The 19,167-nt window shown below is 46.4% G+C and overlaps 1 protein-coding gene across 2 annotated transcripts in view; it reads right to left on the bottom strand.

The window, feature by feature from the left end:
• The window catches only part of GRM7 (glutamate metabotropic receptor 7), a gene marked incomplete at both ends in the record, with an annotated part of 300,368 nt that extends 282,171 nt beyond the window's left edge, over positions 1 to 18,197 (bottom strand). Inside the window, one exon of one of the 2 annotated variants that reach the window (XM_080625888.1) lies at positions 17,625 to 18,197. In XM_080625888.1, coding sequence (XP_080482014.1) covers positions 17,625 to 18,197 — 573 coding nt within the window. The remainder of the gene's footprint in view (positions 1 to 17,624) is intronic. The other variant, XM_080625889.1, reaches the window with a different exon arrangement.
• Between the last annotated feature and the right edge of the window lie 970 nt (positions 18,198 to 19,167).

The raw sequence follows: 19,167 nt of genomic DNA, 5'->3' as shown, positions 1-19,167 counted from the left end.
TCTTCATTTTATTAATCTGTTACACTACTGGCAGAGTTTCTTTCTTTCCAAAGTTAAGTTGGTTATTTACGGGTAGATTTTGTGTTCATCTCTGAAAGATGATGAGAAAAATCTTAAGATAAAGGCAAGCTCTGCAATTCTACTGACAAATTCACTCCAGACAGAAAAAAAACCCAGCTCTTTATGCACTGTCATTACAAAAATTTCATAGAATCATAGAATCATAGAATAGTTAGGGTTGGAAAGGATCTTGAGATCATCCAGTTCCAACCCCCCTGCCATCGGCAGGGACACCTCACACTAAACCATGTCACCCAAGGCCTCATCCAACCTGGCCTTGAACACCACCAAGGATGGAGCATTCACAACCTTCCTGCGCAACCCATTCCAGTGCCTCACCACCCTCTCAGTAAAGAATTTCTTCCTTATATCCAATCTAAACTTCCCCCGTTTAAGTTTGAACCCATTACCCCTTGTCCTGTCACTACAGTCCCTGATGAATAGTCCATCCCCAGCATCCTTGTAGGCCCCCTTCAGATACTGGAAGGCTGCTGTGAGGTCTCCACACAGCCTTCTCTTCTCCAGGCTGAACAGCCCCAACTTTCTCAGCCTGTCTCCATACAGGAGGTGCTCCAGTCCCCTGACCATCCTCGTGGCCCTCCTCTGGACTTGTTCCAACAGTTCCATGTCCTTTTGATGTTGAGGACACCAGAACTGCACACAATGCTCCAAGTGAGGTCTCAGGAGAGCAGAGTAGAGGGGCAGGATCACCTCCTTTGACCTGCTGGTCACGCTCCTCTTGATGCAGCCCAGGATACGGTTGGCTTTCTGGGCTGCGAGCGCACACTGAAGCCAGCTCATGTTCATTTTTTCATCAACCAACACCCCCAAGTCCTTCTCTGCAGGGCTGCTCTGAATCTCTTCTCTGCCCAACCTGTAGCTGTGCCTTGGATTGCTCCGATCCAGGTGTAGGACCTTGCACTTGGCATGGTTAAACTTCATCAGGTTGGCATCAGCCCACCTCACAAGCGTGTTGAGGTCCCTCTGGATGGCATCCCTTCCCTCCGGCGTATCAACCGAACCACACTGCTTGGTGTCATTGGCAAACTTCCTGAGGGCGCACTCAATCCCACCGTCCATGTCACCGACAAAGATGTTGAACAAGACCGGTCTCAACACCGATCCCCGAGGGACACCACTCATTACTGGTCTCCAGCCGGACATGGAGCCATTGACCACAACTCTTTGCGTGCGGCCATCCAGCCAGTTCTTTATCCACCGAGTGCTCCACCCATCAAATTGATGTCTCTCCAATTTAGAGACAAGGATGTCATGTGGGACAGTGTCAAACGCTTTGCACAAATTTGTATATTTTCAATATTATACTGGTACTTAGAAGTCCCATTTGAGGTAAAAAACTTGCTGGACATCTTGCCAGACACATACTTAGAATAGTTCTCACTGTGAAGGATCTATACACTACACACAAATTCCACTGATTCACATCCCAATTTCTGTGACAGGGTACATTTCATAGGTCAGAAAACCCCCAAACATTGTCTTCCAAGTATTTTTCTCCTATCTGTGAGGCCTTAAAGTGAGATTTACATCTGTCAGTGGAATCAGGTTTAACAATACATCCTACACTTTGCCAGCTGTTATGGAAAACAGGTTCCAGTTGTACCACATTTTGCTTAATTTATGTGAGCACTGGGAGAGAGGGGGGTTGGGAACAATCTGGAGAGCAAAAAAATGTTTTTCTTCTATTTTTTTGCTGTTCTGACAATAAACTTGCCAAGTTTAAGAGACTCCAGAGAGAGCTCCTCCATCCTGAGCACCAAGGACAGATTCTGCTCACTCCAGGTGCTGGTGCTGAGGATCTGCCACACATCCCCGAGCTGCAGAAAGCAGTGATGAGAGTGGTCTGATCACCCACGGAACACTGAGGGGTGGCAGGGGAGGTCACTCAGTTATTCCCCAAGTATAAGCAGGGTCCATGGGGTTCACTGGAGAAGCCTGCAGGAGTGAGAACAAGGAGCGCGCAGGAGTAGATAAAAATCACATCTCTGCCTTTCCTAGCCTTATGCCAAGTACTCATCTGCTACACTTGGGACTCAGGTCAGGTATTACTCTGTTTGAAATCAGATATTATCTAATCTAGACCCAACAGACTTCACATGATGCAAGTTTTTACAACATAATGTCCTACAGAACAGCCCCATTTTTGCAGCTGATGCCCCCATCACCTCCCAGAGAGAGGCAGCACCTGGACCTGCAGCTCCCCACAGCAGCCAAACAGGGAAAAGTTCAAGTCTGCCGGAATTCTTTGTCCGAATTAAGAGTAAAAATAATTTGATAAGAGGAGGCGTATGAAAGCAGTAACTTTGCTCCCACCTGCAGCTAGCTGCCCTAGGTGAGCTCAGAGCCCTCCATCCCTCACACAGCTCAAGGCCCATTAGGACTAATTCCTGTCTGTCTGAGTGCTATGTACCTTCAAGTCCATTTTCTCCCTAGTTTCTATTTTTAAAATTGCTGTGGCTTATAAGAGTATTTTGTTCTGTGCAGTGACAGGCTGTCATTTAGGCCAAGATGCCCCTTTCCTGCTATAAGCATCCCAGATAAGTCACTAAGCACAGAGATATTTGCCTTAAAGGCTCACTGTAAGGCATACTGCAGGTTTGCAGTGGAATCACTGGGTCCCACACCACCTACTGTCCAATGTCACCAAGGGAACACCACAGACCGTGAGAAAACACTCCCAGTACAGGTGGGGTAAAGCATCCCTATGCTGCCCACTGGTCAACCAAAGTCAACATGGATTTAGCCATCCTAAACCAAACTAAGGAACTGACCCTGTAAACAGAGACCATGGAAAAAGTACAACTCATAGAGCATTGGTGCAGTAAGAAGTATGGCCACAAACAAAGGGTATAAGTCAATCATTGTAACATTAACTTTTGCAATCAAAATACTGTTCAAAAGACCCTCACCAGCTAAAAAACAAATTTCTTATTAAGTTTTATATTAATAATCAATATAATGATTGTTTTTCAGACATGGGCTGAGATAAAATGAAAATGAGAGGAACTAGAAATGCCCTTTATTTCTACTTGCTGGCTCTGTCAATCCCCAACCTTTCCAAACCTGAGGATGTGTCTGCACCCTTTCCCAGGTACTGCTGTAGCAAACCAGCGCTGTACCCCATGCTCCATTTCACTCTCAGTGAGTACCCCAGTAACAATGAGGAACCTTCAGGATACCAAGTAGAATGCAAAGCACAAATCTGAGATGTAAAGCAGCACAAACCTCAGCATAATTTTATTTCATTAAATAACTGGCATTTTTAATTTGTCTTCATGGAGTACATAAAAATACCCTCAGTCAACAAATACGACACAAAGATTCACGCACAGTACAAATAGTTCAATTGAGAAAGATTGTTTTCTCCTAGCTGTGTGTTTAAACTATACCTCATTATCTGTGATATTTTTAATGTGTGACATATTTATTATAACTGAAGTACTAAGATATAGCATGCTCTACAAAAACCAGTAGGAAAGACAAAAAGAACAGTTTGTAGTTTTGCTAGCTCAATGATACCTTTACAACAGCACAAGGAGAAAAAGAATCATTTCATGAACCCAATAGCATCTTATTCAGAATTCACCTTGGAGATTAGGATCGGCTGTCAAAGCAATTTTCCAGGCTGCTTAGGAGCCAAGTGAAGAACAGCAGATAGAGGGAAGAGGGAGAAGTACACACATTCATTGCTAAAAAATTCAATTTGAAAAAGTAGCAAAAGGAAAAACTATGCAGCAAACTATTATATAGACTTTAATGCAGTGGTTTATTTATACATATTGTTTTGTTTTACCTTGAGGTACCACAAATCAGCTAGTTCACCCCATGGAACAGCTGATATTTTTGATGAACTGTTACAACTTTCCTCATAGTTCAGAGCCTGAATGATAGACATCAGCTACATTGCTGCTGCTGCAGCATTGCCAACACGCTGACGTGTCCAGTGTCAGTAAGAGCAGCCATCACACCAGGGTGATGGCCCTGCTCTGGGCTGTTCATGGCACTTCCCCTGGGGCTGATGACAGCTCCAAGCCAGGATCAACTGTTGCCTTATAAAAGAGTTGTTATGTATTTAAATATGAAGTGCATGGTTACAGCACAGCATAGTGTATGCTCAGAAACAAGCATGGGTTTATTTCACATATGTGAATTTATCATAAACATAGCCATAGAAAGCACATTTGAATAAGCAATTGTTATTTCACTAACAGATGGATTTCTTAAGGAGAGCAGCAGGAGCTTTGCTTGTCTCAAGTAGGACATTATATAGAAGAGTTATCAGCCTCATTCCTCAGTGCTTTTGTGCTCAGAGGTATTTATTTTCTTCTGAAATGTATGAAGATCCTTCCTGAGAGAATAAGCACAGGGTTTGGAGGCTTTTTTAGTAACAATTTGATTTTCCAGCAAAATACATTTATCACAGGCAGGTAAAACTGTATTTGTGATTTCCTTCATTTCTTCATGGATTTAATGCCTTTCACAGTTTACCATATCACAAAAATATTCCTAAAGATGGAAAGCTGGCTCTCAATGGATGTCAGTACCTCTGCTCTGCAGTCTGGCAGGCCATTTGCCTGATCTCATGCCAAGATGTGTTACAGATCCCGGTGTGTTAGAGACTTACTTCTGCAGCTGCCCTGGACATCCTCCACAGCGCTTGAAGAAGACAAGTCATTTCTCCATTTCCACATACCCAGTTTAGCTAACAAAGTGAAAACAAGCTGTAACTCCCTAAGGGCTGATGCCATCATGGCTGCTGCAGGCAGAAGGAAAATGAATTTTTTGGTGTCAACTTCCAGAATCCCATATAGAACACAAATCACTTTACCCACGATACTAACATTCTACCACAGGAAATGTCTTCAAGCACTGGAACAGGCAGAGAGCTCCCAGTCACCACAGACTTGCTGAGGAATCAAAGCATGAAGATAGCTTTTCCTAATTTTGAACATCCTTCACTGTAGCAGTGGTATACACACCTTAAAATGGTAACTTCCTTTACATTATTAATACTCAGATATTCTGTACTGCTGACAGATAGGAAAACCTACAAAACCATCAAAAAGTCATTTAATTAATTTTTATTGCCAATATAATTTCTGAGCATTCAAGTACTACCGCAAAATTAGCTTCTTTTAAAATCACTGAAGCATCTCTGTTAATGCTGGATTTTATTTTACAAAGCAACAACTTCCAGCCAAATTTGCATTGACAGCTTTCTTTTAACTTCTTATTTATTCTTGCCATTTTTTATTAAATGGGATTTGGCCTTGATCCCACCTATTAGGACTCCATCTTGATGGGATCAGCATGGGAAATAACCTTGGGCACTTAGTCTTGTCTCTATAGCAGCAAGGCACTGGCACAATTAAAACTGGTGGTGATGCTGTCTAGGCTCTTATGAGTTGTCATTAAATTGAAGACAACAGGAGAATTTATTAGCTTTCAGCCATCCATTAGATTAACCTGTATATTATTGTTTCACATTCATCTCTTTATTATATTATGTATTGTCCTGAGAAATGACCACACTCTAAAGGCATCTCAGTGTGTCTGATGCCCCAAAGATTACAGAACTGGGGTGTACCCATTTCCAAAGGGAATAAATACACAGAAAAGCAAGCCACAGCCTTAGCTGGTGTAAGCTGTCAGAGGTCCACTGACATCCATCTGCAGGGAACTTGACCGCAACCATACAGAATCACTTTTTTTAAGCTGAACAAGCCCAGCTACGCCATCAGCCCTGGTTAACCTGGGAAGCCATGGGCCCAAAGCATCCTCATGTGAAGGCAGGAAGGGTGGGAAGAGTTATCCCCAAGGGTAGAGAAGGAACATGCAAGAGAAACAAGAAGTGGAAAAGACACTCTGAGGAAGGCAAGATTAGTAATACTCCCAGGAGGCCTTTATCAACTCCGTTTTATAATCAATAGGAAGGACAGAAAGAGGAGGAGGCAATACAAGCTGCTCTGGCTGCATCAGCTGAGATGCAAGTTCTGAACTTCGAAGTTTTATAGACAGAGTAGCAGCAAGCATTGGACACAGCCAGAATACACATTACAGTGCAAGAGAGGTGGTTATGGACTGAGTGTAAAGGAAAATTCAAATGCTGAAGGCTGGGGACTAAGGAGTCAATGGAGAATGTAACACAGTGAATACTAAGCTCTGTGTTGTCCTTGAGATACACAAAATACAGGCTCCTTATCTGGCATTCAATCAAATTGCCTTTGGTTCTGGGGTTTTTAACATAGAAATTAAGTACTGAGATACATGGGATACACTGCTACAACTCAAGATGAGCATTAGGGATCTATCAAACACTTATGGCCAGTTAATCTCATCCTGGAAAATAGATTATCTTTGTTTTGCTCTTAAATTAGCGAATATACTCTCACACCTCTCCTTGGTATTTAAAGTAAGTATGTTACATGGGATCTTGTATTACTGGGACTAAACATTAGTCTCTGATATCGCTAGTGGAAACAAAGATGTTGATTAAGTTTACCAGGTTGTGTTTATCAGGCAGAGGTACTTGGGAACCAGCAAACACATGGCTGTCCAAGGATAACAGGCCACGTTCACAGTGAAAAGGGAATTCACTATCAGACTTCGAGGCAGACAGCAGACTAGTCAGTCTAGTCAGGCTTGCTTTGACAACAGAACTTCTAACACTAACTTATCTGTGTTTCTCTCAAGGTGCCTCAAAATAAATTTGTGTTAAAAAAGTACAAATCTATCACCAAAATAATTCATAAATTTATTTCAAAAGTAAATTTGTGTCAGTCTTGGCAGCATTTTGGTTGCCCCGTAAGCAGTGGTGGCTGTCACAGTGTGCCCAAATAGGGTTCCCAGTGTGCTCCTTCTGAAAGCTGTGCGGTTTTGGCATCATCACATCAGCTGTGGTGCAGCTGGCACCTCTGCATCTCACAATTTGCATTTTATCTGTGATCTTGTATTAAAGTGTTCATGGGTTGCTGCTGCTAGAAATAGAAGCCTGCTGCACTTCTTAAGGCCCAAATTCTCCATTTCATGGAAGAAAATTTCCTGCTATCCTGCTCTTCCTGGTATATTGAACAGGCCAATAGCTGGAGACAAGAATTCTGAAAAGATGTAAATTCACCAAGTGCTGCAGTACATTTACAAAGCAATTGCACTCAGTTTGTACTGTGTGCAGAAATACCATGCATATAATTATGAGGCTGATTTTAATGACATTGAAACAAATCTCCATTCTGATGAATGCATAATTACTGTTATTAAAATATTTATGAAATAATCAATTTATTAGAAAATCTTCTGCAGATGAGCTTCCAGAATGCTTTATTCTAAAATGGCAATGAAGAAAAACTTGCAAGGTACCAAATCTGAGCATTTCCATCTAACATAATGCTGGTACCAAGGTCTCCGAAGATGCTGAAGCCTCTGTCCTTTCCAAAGATACTGAATAGAGAGAATTTGGACTTTACTATTTTCTTCATTTGAAACATTTTCAGTTCTTTAAACAGGGGCTATTGTGGAAGGAAACTTCTTGTAGGATTGTTGTTTAGTTGGTTTTTAACACAGGTAGTCTAGATTGGAAATGCATTACTGAGATGGGGCAGGCTTTAAAGTCACCCACCCAGACCACTGGAAATTTAGGCTAACATCTCGAGCCTGAATCAGGCAGAGATGGGGTTTCACAAGTCCCAGCTGAGTGTATGTTAATCTTGTAGATAATTCTCTCTCAACAGAGCATTCAAAACCTCTAATACCTAACTTGCAGCACAGGTGGGAGAGCGGAAGTCTTGCTTTAGGAAGATACCTACTGCATCCTGCATTGCATTTAAGCTTCATAGCCTCCTGTGAAAGTACAGTCAAAACAAAACCAGGAAAATTTCCAGCAAAGAAGATAAAAGCTGAATATTAAGAGGGAATAAAAATAGTCTTTCATGGAGGTTATGGAATGTTCCCCCACGTATAACAAAAGATTATACAAGAACTTAGTCAAGCACCTGCTAGGACCAGCCTGGCTATATGGGTCCCATCTCAGATCAGCAACTCACTGCAAGCATGGAGAACCACTGCTGATGGAGACAGCAGCAGGAGCCACGTCAACAGCCTCTGCCCCCAGAAACTGGGAGGGGAGCACTTAAGGGCGCCAGAGTGGGAGGTTGAGGGGACACTACTAGGACAAAGGAATGCCCTAAACTGTCCATGCCAAACAGCCAGCTCCTCATCCTGCTTGCTGCCTTCCCACTGACATCAGCCAATGCTGGTGCATCCAAAACTGCTGGAAAACTGTACCAAGACAAGTAGACGTTTCCATCCTTTACAATCTTTGGATTTATAGTCCTATTTATCTATGGGCACTCTCCTACAAAGAGTTAGGATTAGGGCTTTTATGTGGGATATTAATAAATGGCTGCTATAAAAACTACATGCAGGGATCTATATTCACTTTCACACCATCCTTTCTATAAGTGAAATCTAGTTTATGAACAAAAAGGATGACTTTTCCAGCTAACCCCAAAAACCCCCCTTAACCATCTTATAACCAACTTTTTCACACTTCCAGTGACAAGGGGTGTTTAAAGGCGTCAAGAGATGTTTGCTTGCCCCGTAGCTCCCACTGAGGTGCAGCACCAACAAAGGTGATTGATGCTACCTTGTTCTCATACCCCTGAACCCCACCAGCCACAGGTGCCACATACAGCACTGGCTTATTGTTGCATCCTGCTGCCAGCCACAGAAATATGAAAACTCTAATGAAGGAAGCAGAGATACAGGTTTGTATTAACTCACCTGAGGAGAACTCGGATCAGAGTAATTTTTCAAGACAACTGCAGCTTAAGGTTTTGGCTTTGTCAGCAGTTGTTATACCAGCAAGTGAAAAGCCAAAAACAGCTGTAAAACTGTAAAAGCAAGATCTAAGGGCATATCTACAGCAAGCAAGGGAGCACAGGGACCACACCAAAGTCAGGTCCAGATTATGTGGCTTTTGAACTGGAAGCTGTAAAGCAGCTCCAGCAAGCCATTGCCCTTGGGCTAAGATGAGCAACCATGACAGTTCCCCACCATGTAACATGCCACAGAGCTGTGTCCTCCCTGAGACATCTGTGTCACCCCCTGGCACTGATCTGGGCTGTGCAGATACTGGAGTTGACCTTGGCTGCTTCCCCTACCAGGGCATTGCGCTGCACAGTGACCACTCTCAGCTCCTCCACCCTGACCTTGATTCTGCCTTTGACTCATCAAAGCAGGCTCTAAGCAGAGACCAATGCAGCAAGCACATGGCCAGTAGCCTGCTGCAAAGGGAAGAGCCACCACAGCCCAATTGTCTATCCCCTCTGCCCATGCTGGGGTCCACAGAACCACCCCAGATATCATCAGGGGAAGATCTGAAGCTCCTGCTGGTGGAAGGAGGAGAGATGCTCCTGCAGAGCATCCTCCTTCCAGCACCCTCTTACCTTGCACCAGCCACATGCTCCATGATCTTCTCTCTGCTTTACATCACAGTTTCTACCTGTCCTGCCTTCATTCAGTCACTGGGAAGAAACAACCAAGTCTGAACACAGCCCATTGACTGCACTGCCTAACACCTTTGAGGAGCTCTGTACTACTAAAACACATCTTTCCTCTATTAATCACACATCATTGATTCTTCTGAGTCCTATCACACTAATGCAAAACAGACAGAATCGAAAAGCCAAACAAGCAGGTGACATGACTGTTGGCACACTGACAGCAGCAGCAGCCAGCAAAAGCTGCTCCATCCCATCCTCACCCACCACCCCAGCACTGGTGATGACTCTCCCTTTCCCAGTCTTATTCCCAAGCAAGACTGGTCACTTTTGTCTACAGCACAAATACCTAAATATACATAAAAATCATCACAGAATGGTTTGGGTTGGAAGAGACCTTGAAGATCATCTGGTTCCAACCTCCCACCACAGAAGTATATCTATATTTGTATCTATACAAAACACCTACATACACAAACAGATCCACAGTCACTGAGCTGAACCATCATCAGAATGAAATCTTGCAACCCACGACTGCTCCTAACTGTCCCCTCCACCCGCACAGGTCAGGCAATCCTTTTAACGAACAAAAATAGAGCTATTTGATGTGCCTTACATGTGAAAAGATTTTATCTGTGCCACACCAGGCAGCTCACAGCATTCAGAAGGGAAGGTCTCCAAAGTCTGCCTTCTCTTCCCATTTAAATCAGAGGGCAGGTAGTCTGAGTGCCTCACATGATCTCAAAGCAAGGAGAAAGGCAATCTCTAATAGGAGCACTTCACGGAGGTTTGGGCACACTTGCCAAGCTCATTTAAAAGTACTTGGAAGCAAGGCATTGACCTGCATTACCCCATCAGCCAAGGAATAAGAGGATGTATACTTTTCAACACACTCGCATTCATGCAGCATGCTAATGCCTCTCCCGAACATCCCAAATGACACAGCAAAAGCATCACTTACCACAATACAGACTCAAGTAGAGGGAGGTTGGGCAATGCTGCTGGAGTCAAGGTTTCTCTGGAAATGCAACACCACTTCTCAGATGTTATCAAATGGAGGCACTTGCCCCACAGAGAAGGGGCAAGACCCTAATGCAAATATCTCGGCAACAGTAGGCATGCTAAGGGTGCACCATCCTGCCTCCAGCCACTGGCTTCACATGTGCATGGTGCCAGTGAAGGACTTTGGTACAAAATCCAGTTACTCCAGCAAGGTAAAATGCATGGTGTCTGTGCATATATGACCAGTGGACCGAGGCAGGGCATGGCTACTGCACTTTACTGGTCCATAATAGAACCATGCTTTATTCTAAGCTAAACTAGTAATGATTCTGAATTATCTCCACTGCCTCCAGCAGAAGCGCTTTACAGGACCTTGAGAATCATCAGTAATGAGAAAAGGCTTTAGAAATACTTGTTTTTCTTCAGATTTCTCTCTGCCTGGATACCCACTCCACCACGCTAATGACCTGACTATATTGGATTCTATGCTCTTCAAGCAGCCTTAATTACATGCTTCGTATCTCTCAATATTACAATAAAATTCACCATGGTCCTATGTCTGGGACAGTCAGCATTGTCATTCATTGAGATTAATTTGAGTATCACTATAAATAGAAATAACAACATCTGATATTATGATGCAGAGTATTGTGGTGGATGGTTTTAATGCCTCCAAGCAAAACTCATTTAATAGAATAAAATACAGAATATAGTACATGCAGTTTTACAGTATTAGTGTTATGAAATTCAAAACCAGATCAATATTTCTTTCATAAAAATTAATGCCTTGAAATGATCCCTCCATTTGTCATTCCAAAGAGGTCACCTTATTTCATTTCAAAAAGTAAATTGGGAATTGCACAAGTGTACTTGCTGAATATATGCTTCCACCGTACAAGCTGACAGGTTGCTGCAGCACCCCTGTGCTGCCCCCCATGCCAGCCTCTATTATCTACTAATCCTCTGCTCACATAAGCACCATCATGCCTCTTCTCTGTCTCTCTCCATGGGTGAGCATGCCTCTCTTGGCAGAGCCAGCCTTTTCCCAAAAGACTCTTCGCAGTCTCTTCTACCTAACATCTACAGAGAGACACCCGAAAACAGACTGAGAGCTGAGATTATTGTTAATATTGAATTTTGCCTTGTCAAGAAAAGAACTTTTACCTCCAAAACATCGTGTTACAGAAAAATATATTCATAGCACCTCCAACCATAGAATCACAGAATAGTTAGGGTTGGAAAGTACCTTAAGATCCTTTAGGGTCATTAATAACTCCATGTGGAAACATGTTAATTCCTCAAGAAAGGATTTTCCTTTACTTTTGATCTATATAGGCAAGATAAAATGCCACGTCTTTTAAATGTAGCCCAGTATTTCAACAAGAATACAGTATTACTGCATGGCTCAGTTTGTTGTCATATATTAGGTGCATCAATAACAACAAGGACAATAATTAGAGGTTGATGCAAATGAAAGCTTGCTGAGAAACACAAAAGCAGGGTTTTTTTAAAAGAGTTAAAGAATTGAAATTGACTGTTTCCTATTTTCTGCTTTTTGTTAAATTCTCTAAGTGAGTCTAACAGAAAAATGTATAGATCTCCTGAAATCTTGTATGAAATCAACCATTAATCCACTTTCTAAAACCACTATTGTCTTATTAAAAGTTGGAAGAGGAAAATGCAATACACTGGTAATGAGTTCAAAATATACAAGCATCTAGAGAAAAATATTGTTAAAGCATGTTAGTTTTCTCCCCAGATACCAGTAACAACTCAATGGCAAGGGCATTGCAGTCCATTCCAGTCGCCATTTACTACCATCTCCTTAGGTCAAGTTCAGCAGAAAGGGGCTCTGCACCCAGAACCTTGGGTGAAAACTTTGGATTTACAGTCCATGTTCCCATGGGAAACAAACAAATCAAAGGGACAGAGGGAGGAACAATCAGGTTGCAAAGGTTTTTGCTGTGCAGTGAAGGAGTTTCCAGAAACTGATCAGATAAGCAGCATAAAACTGATTAGAAAACAAACACAAGAATGTCTCAAAACCATGTGATCGCACTGTCAGTAAAGCAACTCTCCTACAGCCCTTATACTTTTTCCCTACGGCTGTGCTGCACACCCAGCAGGAACGGGCACTGGTGGCTGTCGAGAGCCACAATGAATTCCCTCAAGGCAGAAGCTGAGGCAGAACCACACTCTCCGTCAACACTGGTTGCAGACCTTGAAGCTTATGGGTGCAGTCAGCCACGTTTTTTGGGTGCAGGTGGCTGTCATTGCCTTGGCAAAGAGGATGGATATCCTCACTTTCCTAAGAAAAATGCAGCATCTACCTCAGGGCTGCACTCTTAAGCTGTATCTCTTTCCAAATAATCACATTTCTGCTGGCTTCATTGTGTCTAGAGCAGAAGGTAGGATTGCAACTTTTCTCTTTCTCATTTAATAGAAAGGTGCCTGCAGATGGAAATATAGCCAAAAGCCCCAAAGGGATATACAGGAAGTTTCAATTTACACTCCCAATCTCATTGTACTCCTTTATCTCACACTGGTTTCTAAAAAGTTCCCTGAAGGGACTTGGTAACACACCTCCATGGGCAACAAGAACCAACATCGATAAAAGCAAGAAGGTATTTTGACACGAAAGAACGAGTGTTGGTTGACTACTTAAAATTACCTCCACTGAGAACAGAAACCTGAAGCAGTAATTAGTTCATTATTAAAGCTTGTAATGAGAAGCCTGTAACTGTAAAGGAGACCAAAAATTAGTTTCCCAGCATAAAAAAAGAAATCAGTGTGTTGATATTCCCCATATTGCATGGTTCTGCTCTCAGAAAATATGAAGCAGATGAAACATTTGGCAGGGCTTTTTTTTTCAGCACAGTTACTGAATTTCATGGAGTTAAATTTGTAAGGAAAGCTATGACACTGTGAAGCAACAGTATTTTTTTACAATGCAAAACTAGCAGCCTAAAAGCATATTGCCTTGAGCTCCCCGATGCATTTGGAAACAGCTTTCCAAATTGTTTCTGTTTTATTTTTAGAACAGATATTTAATTTACAATCCGCATACTATTTATTGGCACGCTTTAATAAGACTGTATGTAGAGAAAGCCACTGTATTTGACACCCTTGAATATTCATGCATTTCTGTCTCCATGGTCCACCACACATAGTATTATCCCTTCCACTGCATTAATCCAGGGCCTCAAGCAGCCCCGCTTCCGAAACGCACAGCTTCACAATCCCTCCCTGCCCAGGACAGAGATGGTGAATGACTCCCAGAAGAAGAGCAAGTCTTGTCTGCAGAGGGACCTGGTCAGGAAGGGCCACCTATCTCTCATAAACTCCTGCCCAGGCACTGGCATCCCTACTTCCAAAAAGCATCAAGTCAATTAACATGCAAAAAAAATCATGCAGCCAGAGCCCACCAGCTCAACCCCTTCCACCACCTGAGCTATCGCCAAACTGAAGAGAGCTCCAGATGTCTTCAAGTCAAATATTCAGCCACTTGTCAGTAGGTCTCAGGCCTGAGGTCCAACCTGCTTCCTCAGATGGGATCTTGATGCATGGCTGGGATGCTCTTCAACATTTTAACTGAAGCAACTCACGTAAGGTTCCATGCAAAGTTAATGGCAGTAACAAATACCGAACTTGGGTGTAAAGCCTCCTGCTTCCTCTAAACCCTGTTTTTGCATCTCTCATTAGTTGTTTTGGAAGAGAAATCTTCAGGTTTTGGCATTGACTTGGGAGACATGCTGACCTTATTGGCAATTCCAGCACTCCCTCCAACGCCTCAACACATCCCATGTGACCTGGAGAGAGCAGTGACCCCTCTGACTGTGCCCCAGTGTCAGCAGCCCCAACAGCTCCACTGCATCAGTTTGAGCATGTCAGTCATGGGCAGGCAGAGTTGGGGTCTTGGCTGCTCTTTGCTCCAGCAGCAGCCGTGCACAGCTGGGATTTGGGGCCATCCCCACAGCTCTGGGAGAAATTCCCCATCTGACTATTCCCAGCATCTTTTATTGATAGTGCAATCCAGCGACAAGTGGGGAGAGAGATCTAGAGGCAGGGGAGGGACTTATACTTTCATCACACAGGAAAAAGCCCAAGTCTAACACAGATCCTTCACATCTTTAAAAAAACAAGCTGCTACAAGACTTCAAAGAGTAATTACTCAGATGAATTCAAACCAGAGGACCTCAGTACTGTTCTCCCCTGCTGATCCACCTGTTGCCATTAGCCAAAGATACTCCCAAAGCAAAGCTCCATGCTAGATTGGGAACAGACAGGTGAGCTGCATGGAGAGAGAGTGTAGCTTCAGATGCAGAGAGGAAGATGAATAGACTAAATCTTACCCAGCCTGGAGAGAAAGCACCTTAAGCATCAGTAGCTGGCTGAGGAAACCCCACTGTGATCTGTATGGGTTGGTTATATATATTTTTTTCTTTTTCTTCCCTACATTAAGGTAGAGTACAAATGCTTCTCTTCCAAGATACTGTCAGAGAAATGTAAGCACTAGTAAGATTTCTTTGCAGAGGCTTCCACAGATGGAAAGCATTTTCACCTACAAGCTGTTAGGGAAAAGCCAGGTTGGGCATGAAAATACATGTTCAGGAGCCATTCACCCACCCCTCACCATACTGCCCTGGTAAGTAAAACCTATGGTGAGCCCTGAGAATCAAGTTGGCTGCAACAGCTCATGCACTGAGAAAGTACTTGCAGTAACAATTCTTTTGTGGTTGGGTAGTTGGTTTTTATCTTTCCAATAACTTACAGCTTCTCACCCACCCCCACACAACAGTACTTCATTGCTTAACAGGTCCAGCTCTCCTCCTTCCTCTTAAAATAGTTTGTTCTTTCTTATTTCTCTCTGGCTGGGACGTTTTTCTGAACTCTGTTTTGAAGGAGTAGAGGGCAATAAGGAACTGTTTTATTGCATGGAAAAATCTGCTTGAGAAAGGCAGAACGAAGCTGTAAAACATGTATTTGGTAAAATCCTTCTCAGTTTGTACCAGGTCCTGCTTTCTGAATTATTTGGTTCAAAAACAATTTTGAACAGATGCACAGTCACAATACCTTAAAATGTTTAGATTTATTTAAGTATCTTTACAGGCAGAAACTGCACAAATGTCTTACTTCCTGCAAACTATCTATCGTATTCGTAATGTATCACCAAAGATTTTGCAAGTATCATGGCATTATACAAACACCTCCTGGTACCTGAGGTTTCCCTCTGAACAAGAGCTCAGTAGAGTGCCCAGGATTTGCTCTTGGATGAGATTCAATATAGAACAGCTGGCTAATTTCGATCTATTGGCTGGTGGAAGTCTACAGCAGATCAGCATTTGCTGAACCTGTGCTTCAGCAGAACTTCAGCACCACTCACATCCCTTCATCCCTCCAAGCTTCTCGGCTCCAGCTCAAGCAGAACATGAGATCATCTGTTTTGCAGCCTGGGAAGGGGTGTTTGTAATGCAAGGAGTCTCGAACAGAAATAAGTACAGTGTACCTAGTGCTGCCAAGCCTGCTCACACACACCAGCGGGGCTGCTTTCTTGGAAGCAGCATTGCAATATGAAGACCTGCATGTTAAAGCCGCACAAAGTGTTAGAGATTCAGCACAGTGCTGAATCCAGAAGCAATACAAGCTGCATTTTAATTTGCCAAGAAGGGAGGCGAACAAGGAAGACAAAACCAGATTCTTTATGTTCTTTCAGGTAAACGGACTAGACTAAGTCTGACTGGGCAGTACAAAGGGCAGTGGTGGGAGAAGCCACATCGCTCTATCTTGCATGTGACGGCCGTACCTGGCCCCAACAGCCAGATTGGGAATAAGGACTAACGACGACTGCTGAGAGCAGAGACTGGATTTGCCGTGCAAACCTCAAGTTTCCAGCTGGGAAAAGCGGGGGATCGCTCCACCCGCTGCACAAAAATAAAAATAAATACCACCACCACCTTCCGCATGCGAAGGCGTAGGATAGGAAGCGAGAAACTCCGCTGCTCACGATGCATCTGGTGGCGGTTCTGGCACTGCCCCTGCACCCGCGATCGCTGCCGAGGATCACCCGGGGCTCCCTGCCGGCCCTGGCGGCTTCACGCAGCGCCCCGGGGGGACACCCCCGCCCGGGGGGACCCCTGACGCGGGATACCCCCCATCCCTGCGGGGGGACACCCGTGTGTGTGTGCGTGTGTCCCCTCCCAGCCGCCGGGCAAGCAAACCCGGCTCGGCCCGGACAGGCGTCCCCTCTCCTGGTCTTGGGGCGGGGTGAGGGCAGGAGGGTGCAGCCGTGGGCGGCAGGTCCCCGCCGAGGTGAACACGCTCACAGCGCGCCCCGAGGGGGGAGCGGAATGGGCAAGAGCTGCAGCGCTTCTACTCGCACACACACTCTAATCCGACACGGTCCTCTAACCCTCGGGCTCTGCTCACCCCTTGGCGCCAACGAGCGGCGCCGGAGCCCGGCCGGCGGAGCCGAGAGGCCCCCGCAGCCCCAGTCCCTGCCTCTTTCCCGGCTACGGGGACCCCGTAACGCGGGGAGACCGGAGGAGCTCGGAGTTGCCCGGCGCAGCCCCGGCTCGACCAAGTACCGCCGGGGAAAGCCCCTCCGGCTTCTCCGGTCCCTCGGCCCCGGCGGTGCTGCCTGCACCTTGCCCTCGCACAGCGCGGAAATTTCACACGCGCAGCCGTCCCGCTGCCTTGCACCCGCAGCTCCGCCGAGCCATATTCCTCTCTAACGCAAACCCATCTCAATCACCGCCTTTGCTTTTTTTTCTTTCCTCCCCTTTCCCTTCCCTCGCCACCTTTCCCTTCACGGATCGCTCCTCGCAAACGAGGCGATAAATCCAGAAAGTGCCATGCACCGCGAGGAAGGGAGAAGGCGAAGGATGCTGAAACGGAGAGGGTGGCTGCAAGGGAACCAAGACACCGGAGTGGTGGCAAACGAAGCACCCGGAGGGGCACGAACGGAGTTCACAGCAGCGAGCAGAGCCTTGCAGCACAGGCTCGGCTCTCCGCCACCCGCCTGGCCGAGCGCCTTCGCAGCCCTACCTGGAAGAGCCGGAGGATGTTGGCCACCATAATGGAGACTGAACTTCCCGACGCCCCGATCACTCCAACTACTTTCTCCGGCTTGACGAACACGGGTGGCTCGCCGTTGGTGCACCTCACGTCGGAGGTGTCCTTCTGGATGAGAGCCTGAACGAAGGTGAGGGACTGCTCCAGCGCGTAGGTGTCTCGGGAGCAGGTGTCCAGGATGCGGGCGCCTAGCGTGACATTAGGCAGCAGGTCCGGGTCGCTGTTGATCTGGTCCAGGGCGTAGAGCATCGCCTCCAGCCTGTGGATACCGTTTTCCTTCTTGATGTCCCCGCAGGGCACGCCCGGGGGGCCCTTAGCGTGCACGGGGAAGAGGCCGCCCAGGGTGATGTCCCCCTCCAGGCGGATGGAGTGGGGCGCGTACATCTCCTGTCCCTGGGCCACCGCCGAGAGCAGCAACTCCAGCAGGCAGCAGGGCAACTTCAGCAGAGTCAGGAGCCGCAGAAGCCTGCCCAGGCGGACCATGGTGCCGGTGCCGCCGCTCGGGCGATGCCCCGCGCTCCCGCCCGCGCTACCCCGTGCCTTCATGCAGCCCGGCGGGGCAGGGGCGGCGGGGCGGGATCGCCGGGGGATGGTGGGGGGGATCGTAAGGGGGGGTCGGTGGTTCCCGCCCGCCCTGGCCGCGGCTGCCTCCACCGCGCTCCGCGGCAGCACGGCACTGGGGAGCCGCGCCGCGCCGCTACCGCTTTAAATGGTGGCCGGGGCTCTCCGCCTCCCGCCCCCTCCACCGCCCCGCCCGCCGCTGCCGCTGCGCAGGATGCGGCCGCGTCGCCCGAGCTCGGGCCGGGATGAAGATGGAGATGATGGAGCCGGGTGCCGGCTCTGGCACCTCCACCAGCCCTGCCCGGGGCTGGGGGGCTACAGGTGGCGCGGGGTGGTGGACCCCGAGGGCAGCCCCACTCCCAGGGGCCGGACCCGGGCGCAGCGGCAGTGGCCGGCTGTAGCCGCTGGGAGCCGGGCAAGGGGTGAGCGGCTCGGAAGCTCCCGCGAAAGGAGCCTGCGTATAGGGGGGCGTCCGATCAGCCCCGCTGGAGCATCCTCGTCCTCATCCTCCCCCACCTCCTCCTCATCCTTCTCCTCCTGGAGGGAAGCGTAGCGGAGCCGGCGCCGCGAGCGCCCCTAGCTAGCACGGACTGGGACGGGTGGGGGATCGCTGCCCAAGTGCGGGAGCGTTCTGGTCAGGCTATGGCATCGAAAGCGGTAATCCGGTTTTGACATAGAAAAGAGTTCCTCCTCCCCTCTATGGTGGGTAACACTGGAGCCAGTGAGAAGGAGGAGGAGTTTGGCTGTAACCCCATACTCCCAAACCCGAAATAATGCAGGTGATAGATTGTTCTATTTTAAGATCTCCAGACCCGTGTTTGGTTTAGCACAACCGTATCTTGAGCATGCTGAAACATAGAATCACGGAATCACTGACTGGTTTGGGTGGGAAGGGACCTTAAAGCTCCTCTACTTCCAACCCCCTGCCATTGGCAGGAACACCTTCCACTAGACC

This window comes from Psittacula echo (genome assembly GCF_963264785.1).
Source record: "Psittacula echo genome assembly, chromosome: 9".
Taxonomy (NCBI): domain Eukaryota; kingdom Metazoa; phylum Chordata; class Aves; order Psittaciformes; family Psittacidae; genus Psittacula; species Psittacula echo.
This window is presented reverse-complemented; position numbering and strand designations above follow the sequence as displayed.